General features: G+C 44.5%; 1 protein-coding gene across 1 annotated transcript in view; it reads left to right on the forward strand.

Moving 5' to 3' along the window:
• POP1 (POP1 homolog, ribonuclease P/MRP subunit) overlaps window positions 1–8927 on the forward strand; it is a 33923-nt gene extending 24996 nt beyond the window's left edge. Inside the window, exons 14-16 of the mRNA XM_061603705.1 lie at window positions 2994–3148; window positions 5418–5750; window positions 7189–8927. Coding sequence (XP_061459689.1) covers window positions 2994–3148; window positions 5418–5750; window positions 7189–7834 — 1134 coding nt within the window. The 3' untranslated portion in view covers window positions 7835–8927. The remainder of the gene's footprint in view (window positions 1–2993; window positions 3149–5417; window positions 5751–7188) is intronic.
• Window positions 8928–9302: the final 375 nt, after the last annotated feature.

Here is a 9302-nt window from a genome sequence, read left to right on the forward strand (position 1 = left end):
CAGGGGTCTCCCATCGATAGTCTCCACAGCTAGGGGAGCGTCCAGTTTCCACCGGGAAATTCCATGACGCTTGACTAACTTTGCATCAATAAAATTTGTGGAGGCTCCACTGTCAATTAAGGCAGTGGAATTAAACACCACTCCTCTGGAAGTTGTAATCCGAATAGGCAAGACCAACACCCCCTTTGAGGGAGGTTGGATCGTTGGGGGGCCTTTATACAATGCTGCCCCCAGTCCACCAGCCTGCACGTGGACTGGGTGTTCTAGTTTCCCGACGGCTCAGCTTTCCCCCCTTTCAGTCCACAGTCTCTGGCCACATGGCCCGGCTTTGAACAATAAAAGCATAAACGTTCCCGGCGTCGTCTTTCCTTTTCTTCTTCCGACAGTCTTGGCCTAGCCCCTCCCTGTCCCTCAGTTGCATTACCTGCCATCCCTGCAGTGGGAAGGGTCTTGTTGCGGGATGCCGAGGCTGAGTATCTCGGGACCTCCTGCTTCCTTTCCAGGCGCCTTCCTTCCATCCGGTGATCTATCTGTAGGCATAGCCGGATGAGCCCTGGTAGGTCAGCGGGGGGGGGGAGGTCCTGGCCAACTCATCCAGGATTTCAGCATTTAATCCACTCCGGTACATAAACATCAGGGCGGCGTCATTGTAACCAGTTTCCTGGGACAGAATTTTAAAAGCGTTAGTGTACTCGGAAACAGTCCCTTTAGCTTGCTTCAGAGTGCCTAGTTGCCGCGCTACTGTTTCAGCCCTTTGCGGGTCTTGAAACATCTCGGTCATCTCCTGTATAAATCCTCTGTACCTTCCTAAGACAGTATCCTTTCTCACGAGATACGGAGTCACCCATTTTGCAGCTTCTCCCTCCAGGAGGCTAATCACGAAAGCTACTTTAGCCCCATCGTCTGGAAATTCCGTGTGCCTGACATCCAGATATAACTCACATTGAGCCACGAAGGTTGCCAACTGATCACTTTGTCCCGCGTATTTTGGGGGCAATCCAATGGGAACCTTTACTACGGCAGCTGGAGGGGCTGTTCGCATCTGGTCTATCGTGGCCTTCAAGGTTTGATTATCCGTCTTCAGCGCCTTGACTGCTGCTAGCAGGGCTTGAACATCCGTCTGCAAATCAGCTACCTTAGTCCTCAAGAGTTCCACTTCTTCTGTCTCAGAAGTGGGGTTCGTCCCCCCCGCTGCTCCCTTTGACATCTTGTCCCAGTCAAGTGAAGAGAGCGTTGAGGGTGATTTAGGAGGCTCTGTCAAGCTGTCAGGCCCAGGATGTGACTCAGGAACCAGACCAACGACTGTAGTTAATTCGTGTTTTATTAGGGTAATGTCCAAACAAAGACTGCGTTTTCTCATGAATCAATACAGGGATACAGGTCCTGCGGCATTGGGAGAAAGTTGACAGAGCAAGGGACTTCTTCCCGCCTGTTCTTTAAGAAGGGGCCAAACGGGCGCGCAATCTTTCGCTCCTCCTTAACTGCCCCTCAGGTACTGCCCGCCTTCCCCCCCTTCTCTCCTGTCTTTTCAGCTGTCTGCGTGTGCGCGGTGAGGGGGGAAGCATCACCCCCTCCTCTTCTGAAGTTTCCGATTCCAGGATGGGGGATAGGGGAGGGGCTGATGGTAAACTGCCTCCCTGCTTTTCGGCTGTGAGCAGCCCTCCCTCTTTCCCCTCTTGCTCTGAGCCTGAAAGAGGGGGAGGCGTGAGAATGTCCAGGGAGGGCTCAGGCTCCCCGTTGCTAAGCGACCTTATCACTGGCAGTTCCTCTGTTTCGTCTTCGCTCCAAAGGGGGGAAGTTCCTCCCCCTTCTCTCTGCCATCCATCCGAATACTCTTCTCCCAACTCTCCGGGATCCAGTTCCCCGGGATTGGGACCCCAGCTCTGCCTTCCAACACCATGGTGGCAGAGCACAGCCATCATGGCTAGTAGCCATTGATAGCCTTATCCTCCATGAATTTGTCTAACCTTTTAAAGCCGGCCAAGTTTGTGACCCTGAATCTTTCAGCGTTCAGCTTCATTGGATGTCCGCAAGTTCTAGTGTTACGCGAGAGGGGGAGAAAAAATTCTCTATTGACGTTTTCCATCCATGCATAATATTATACACTTCTATCATGTCGCCTCTCACTTGCGTTTTCTCTAAACTAAAAAGCCCCAAATGTTGCAACCTTTCCTCATAGGGGAATTGCTCCATCCCCTTGGATCATTCTAGTTGCCCTTTTCTGAACCAACAAAATCTGGAGGGCACCACACTGGCTACATTGTTCCACTACCATTTATATCATTAAACAGATTATAAGTTAAACTATTGCAGTAGCTTCTGCAATTTATTAAGTCTGTGCTATGGTTCATTTTGGGTGGTCGCCTCTGTATAATAAAGAGAATGTTTTGGAACCAAAGAGACCCTAATGTTGAGCAAAGGCGCTTGGAGGAGAGGGTGAAATCCAGAACTGCCACCACCTTCTCCCGCCAGAAACAGATTCCCCCCGCCCCCATCTGCATTGCACATCATTCAAGAATAGCCTTTGAGAGAATGGGTTGCAATGATCTGCAGGGGTCAAGAGATCTGTTCCTCAAGCATAGCTCAGCTTGTGGTGATTAGGATCCACTACATTACCCATGCATAGTTCTCAGCAAATTTTACTTTTGTGTTAACAGTTCTCAGTTCTCTTTATAATGAGAAAGCAAATAGATTAATTCAACTGAGGAGAACTCAGGGCCTTGTCAATGTTGACTTTTGCAATTTGAAGCATCGAAGGCAATGTTCTGTGGAACGGCTATCTGTTGTACCTTCCATAAATAACCGAATACATTTTTGTTTTGACGAGCTTTTCCAGCTGGATACAAAGGTCTCTGTATTGTTTTTAAACCTATCTTCAGTTGGTTTTTATACTGTTTTTATGGTATGTCTGTGAATTGCCTTGAGATACTGTATATGTAAAAGGCAGTTCATAATTAATAAATAAAAGGCAATCTAATGCTTTTGTTTTCTAGATATATCAAGGTGCCCGAGTTGGTGGATTACAGGAGGCTCTAAAACATTCCCTGTATAAAAGAACACCTCATATCCCACACGATTATCCAGACTCTCCTGCTGGCATCCAGTTTGCCAAAGTATTAGAGAGCAATCTTCTTGAAACGTTTAAGAGGTAAACCTCTGAGACAAATCTTTGTGATATGTAATGAAACTTCTTTAACCTTTCCTGATGGATCGCATGCTCAATTGGTTGTGCATTTTGCTTTTTTAAATGTTTACATGCTCAAGGGAATTATTTATAAAGGGTGGTATCTGTTAGCACAAGGACATCTGGCTGTGCAGTGGGTCATCCCCTTCCTCTCCTCTTCCCCCTGCCCTCTCAATCTGTTCTGGGGGTTGTTACACATGTACGCCTGAACCCCCAATGCGTGTTTACCCATTGGAGACCCAAACATATCCCAAGAGAGGAGCAGAACCTTTTGCTATAACTAAAACCCACACGTTTCTCTTAATTCATGTAATGCCAGCCATAATAACTCAAGAATACACACGGAAAAGGTAAAATGAATGTTGGTTTACTGAAAGAGGAAACAGGAAAAATATAGCATTTCATTTACATATATTGATATGGTAGCGTTCTCTACAATCATATGCCAAGAGCTTAGAGAGACCTTACACCTATTCATACCCAGGATTTGAAGTACATAGGCTCATATAAGACCGACAGAAAGAGATATATCTTTCCTGAAGATTATCAAACCTCAAAATCAGGAATAAGATTTCTGTGCCTAGCAAGAGTTAAGTTCTCCCCTTTTCCAAAATGACCAGTGGCCAGGTACAAAAGATGTCACCCTTCCTTGGTCCAATATCCTGAGCAGTGAGTTGACGTTCCTAAAGAAGCTTTAGGAAATGGTTGGAGCCATGAGTGTGCTGATATGACCTGGGCAAAACCTAACCTTAAATGTGTTTGGATTGTATGGAATTGCATGTAAATTGGGAGGTGGTACAGGTGAGCAATCTAGTAACATGAAGGGATTTCCTCTGGAGTATTTGCATTACCTAGGTGAAGTTAAAGATTATACCTGCAGTCTCCGGTGTGAGAGTAAATTCCTGTTTCTGGGAAGAATTTGCTTATCATACATGTGTTTCATTAACCTGAACTATACATTGGCTTGAGGCTATTGTTCAGTTAGAGGGATTACTCCTCAGGTAAATCTTCAATTTAGGACCTTCATTATTACCTGTTAACTTAGTCAGTGTTTGTCTTCCTGAGGTCAGGAAACCAGTTCTTGTCATCCTGCAATTTGGGGTCAATGTGAGGGCTGTATCCCATAGGTCACTGTAACTAGGTTCCTATGTCTTGTTCATTAAAGTTTAAGAAATGCCTAGCTGATTTTTAATTAATTTAAGAAATTTAACATTAAAGTCGATGATAAGCCCGGGCATGCTCAGTAAAAACCAACTGTCAGTGTTCTAAAAGCCAGCCTCACAGCTGCTTGGCTAATCAGGTGGCTGCACCCACGCCAGATCTTTAATCCACTTTAGACAGTCATGGCTCCCCCCAAAGAATCCTGGGAAGTGTAGTTTGTGAAGGGTGCTGAGAGGAGACCCCTATTCCCCTGAGAGAGCTCCAGTGGTCAGAGTACTTTAACAGACAGCCGCTCTGATTGAAACTCTGTGCGGGGAACAGGGTGTTTCCTAGCAACTCTCAGTACCCTTCACTAACTATACTTCCCAGGATTCTTTTGTTGGTTGAGCAATGGTTATCATATTTCCACTAGGTTGTGTGCATGGCATGTCACATTTGAAACTACGTGTGGACTTCTAAAAATGTCATGTGCACAGCAGGGGAGGTTTGACTTTAGTTTTGAAAGTTAACAGTCAAGGATTCTACTGGACTGTGTGCATAAAAGTAGCCTTTTAGAGTGATCCTAGCCCTTTACTTTGAGGCCACAACTGATAGTATAAACAAAAGGGAAATTGTTGGCTTTCTATCTTAAATTGTGGATTGGGCCTCTATTCTCATTTCACAGATTGGAAAACGGACTCTGACCTGTGCAAGGCCATCCAAAATTCATTGAGTCCTTTATGATATACCGTATATAGTGCTAGTAGCTTGCACATTAATAAAGCTGCTGTTTGAAGCAGTCTAAGTACGTGTGGTATACTCAGATTAAATCTTTGGTAAAATTACCTTTGAGAGGGCAAAGGGCACATTTTAACAACTCAGTGTGTCGAAAGACGTAAAAGCACTTGCTGAGATGATCGTTTAGGAATAGGCTTTCTTTTAACCTTCAGCTGGGTAAATTTTTGTAAGAATTTATCATTCTTACCGTTATAATTCTTGGCAATTAAGCAATATATAAATTAATAATGTAATCCTGTATTGCACCCCATGTTTTGCTGCATCTAAATGGGAAGTATACATTCTTTTATCATAGACGTCCTCCTGCAAAAAGAGCAAATTACGTCAAACATGGGACCTTGGCACCCTTCCACTGTCCCTGGGATAAGCTCACCCAGGATTGGGAGGCCAGAAACAAAGCTAATGGAAAACAGGTACCCACATTGGACAGTGAGGCTTACACAACTGAAGAACGAGCTTCTTGTGGCCCCAGCTCTGGAGCATGCATGGAGGAATCTCCTGTGGCCAGCAGATTAGATCAGCAAACGGAGACATGCTCCCAAAACATGCAGATGGAAGAAGAGAGAAAAGTGACAGATCTACACAAGAGAGATGAAGTTACATCAAGTAGGGCCTTCTGTGTTCTCAGGTATGCACACCACATTAATTTTCTGTGGACCATGGTGAATCAGTCAACTTGTGACTTATATGTAATGTAGAAAGCTGCCTCTTTGTCCATCGTTCAGTGTTGTCTACTTTGACTAGCAGTGGCTCTGAGCTGCAGCTCTTCCCCAAATATGAGTTCATGCATAGAGATTTGAGCGTGGAACAAAAGCTGGGTCCTAGAGTACTTCATCTTCTTTTGCTTACCCTGCCTGGGTGCAAGAAGCTCAGAAGCTATTCTGCATACCAACTGGGCTGTCCCCAATTCCTGTTTTTACCAGTCCTTCCAGTCAAGTGACTGGACAAAAGTCTGTATTTGTGTAATTTTCTCTTTGATAATTGTTTGTTTCTGTGTGTCTCCAGCCACCCCCTGAGGGAGGGAGGCTGCATGGAAGGTGCACATCAGCTGGCATGCAGACTGCAAGCAAAGGCTCTCTACACCTTGGACCTTTCCAAGTGCACATGTTTAGTTTGCACCTGCTGAAGAAACTGAAGCCAGTGCTGTGGCAATTAGCTCTGAAGGAGGAGCCTCTTGTCCTCACAAATCTGCAGTTACCTATGCTTAAATTTTCTGTACATACATGGAATATGCTGGTGCAGTGGTTATAAAAGTGTTGGACTTAAACTGAACAAGACCTGTGTTCAAATTCCTGCTTGGCTCCAAAACTTACTGGATGACCTTGGGTCACTGTCTCTTAACCTACTTTGCAGGATTATTGTTAAGATAAATGGTGGAGGGGGCACATTGTATGTCATCCTGTGCTCCTTGGAGGAAGGGCAGGATAAAAATGTAATAAAATATTGAAGTGCTGAACAAAATCTGTGCAGTAAGCATTTTAGCTTTGACACAAACAAAACAGTATTTTTAGATACTGGGTTGTATTCAATGTAATGCTAAATTGCTGGTGCTGTCAGTGCAAGGATTTCTCCTTGTGCAACAGAACGTTTTCCCACCCTTCACCCCCTAAATCTTTTCTGGGAATTCCCCCAACCCTCTGGAGCAGATTTGGGGATAGCACACAGGAGGATGGGTGCATTTGGCTAGCTGTTACTGCCCACTATTTTTAGTAAAACATCCTATACACTAACAGTAAGTTCATTCTGCAAGTATGGGATCCTTTATGTAGCCAAAATGGTACCATCCATGCCACAAGAGGGAGGATGTCAGTGGGCTTGGGGGAATGTCAAATGTTGCACTAAAACCAGCCAAATAAGAGCTAAGCAAGCTCAGTGGCCACTTAACTGTTGCCTCACTGCAGAAAAAAAACCCTTGAAAACCAGGAGTGGGGGAATGGAATGGAGTAACCTGGCAAATGTGAGAATTCTGAACAGGACCATTCCATACTGCAACATTGCTGCAGGCCCCACTTGTTTCCTACTGAACTTCAAGAAAGCATAACATTATTGTTTTATCTTTTCAACAGGAGCAGAAAATTATTAAGGCAGGTATCAGTCTGGTGTCGGTCAACATCTGGCAGAAACCGAAGGGTACAGCACCTTGCTTCCAAGCTGGATCTGACTGAGGATGCCCTCTTGCCTATCTTTCAACATTATCCCAGGGCACTTGTGTGGGTCAGCTTGTCCCTCCTCAAAAAAGGTAGCCCAGAATTACACACAATGATTTTCATTCCAGCAAATGAAGATCTGTTACAGCTCAGCAAAGACCACGACTTCTGTGGTCCTCAGGAACCTAAACACAGTGACAGATTTAAGAGCAAGATGTCAAAACGAAAAGGAAGGAAAAAGAGAGAACACAATGGAAAGGTAACAGGAAGTAGTGCCTCTAATACTATGAATGTCACACCAGCTAAACATGAAGATCTAGTTCTGGGCTTATGGCTTGACCCTCTGCCAGATCTTACATCACACTGTTCCAGAGCTCTCTTGGGATTTGTCACTCAAGGTGACTTCTCATTGGCCTCTGGCTGTGGTGAAGCTTTAGGGTTTGTTAGTCTGACAGGATTGCTCCAAATGTTGATTGATCAACCAGCAGACAAGAAAGGTCTTGTGTTGTTAAGAAATCCAGCATCACTACAGTACAGATTTGCTAGGCTTACAGTTGAAGTCTAAGTTGGCTTGAAGTTCATGTAAAAGTACCAAAGATGCTTTACTCTGAAACTGTACAGACTTCTTAATTTAGAAATTTAAGTTCAAAGCTTCCAAAAATGTACCTCACCTTTGTTCATATGTTAAATGAAATAGATGTAAAAGTTCTTCTGTGTTGTGTTTAATATCAAATATCTCTTCAGTTGCTCAGAGGCATATATATTGGTATTCTGAGTGCTTATACTTTTTTAAAAAATAACTGGCATTTGTTGTATGTTTACACTTTTCTCTCTTCCTCCCCACCCCCCAAAAAAATATAAGGGATTGCCTCAGCTAAGCAATTCTCTCTTTCCACCTTGTACAGGACACATTTCCAGTAATTCTCCTATAAGTTGTTGAGGCTGACAATGGCTTCTTGAGCCTATGCATATAGCAAGTAGAGTTTTAATTTGCTTTAGGACAGAGCTTTTTCTGAATATGACAACAGCATTCCCTCCCCCATCCTATTCAATTAATACTGAAAGCATTGTGTCCAAATCTGTCCCCAAAGTTGACAATGATGTTTTTAAAACAGTGAACTCATTTGCATGAAGTGTTGGACCCACCCATCTTAGCCTCAGCTTTTTTGAACAGATTATGGTGTGGATGTGTGTTGCTTGGGAGAAAAGCCTTCACTGTTGTTGAGAGAGGTTGGTTTGACTTGTCCTTTAAACCATGCTGTATTTTATGATGAAGTGAAATCATGTTACCTTGTTTTAAATATGAACTGCATTGCTTTAAATGAAAGGTGACACACTAATAAGTAAATATACTGGGACACTTAGAAAGCAATAAACTTGCTCACAATGCAAAGTATTTGTTTTTGAGTTTTTATCTCACTTACGAAAATAGCCTAGGTTGTGGAGGAGGGAACTCCACTTTTTCCCTATGGAGACATCTGAAATCAGGGATGGCCAACCTCTGCCCTTCTTCCAACTCACTTCAGCTCCAATCAACATTGGCAATGGCCAAGGATGATGGGACTGGTTGTCCAGCAACATTTGAAGGGCCACAAATTCCCACTCCAATTTAGGGGTAGGGACATAACTCAGTGATAGAGCACCTGATTTGCATACGGAAGGGCCCAGTTTCTGTCTCCAGATCAGGCTGGAAATATCCCCGTCTGAAATCCTAGAGAGCCACTGCTGTCATGGCCCCTTCGGAGGACTCCTCGGAGGAGGAGGAGGAGGAAGAGGCAGTGGTGCCAGACCCAGAGGAAGGAACAAGCAGAATCCCTGAGGACGCAACTCCAGGTGTTCCCCAGCTGGAGAATGTCCAGGCCCTGGCTGAAGCCTTTCAAGCAGATTCAGGGGATGAACAGGAGGCTTCTCTCCCCCCTGCAAAGCAAAGACACCAGCGAGTATCGCAGCAATGGAGGAGGAGGTCAGGCCGTTTAAGAACAAGCAGCTCTGAGAAAGTTGGGAGACTAATCACCTGCACCTGCCTAGGAAGT

Source organism: Rhineura floridana, chromosome 1 (genome assembly GCF_030035675.1).
Source record: "Rhineura floridana isolate rRhiFlo1 chromosome 1, rRhiFlo1.hap2, whole genome shotgun sequence".
NCBI lineage: Eukaryota > Metazoa > Chordata > Lepidosauria > Squamata > Rhineuridae > Rhineura > Rhineura floridana.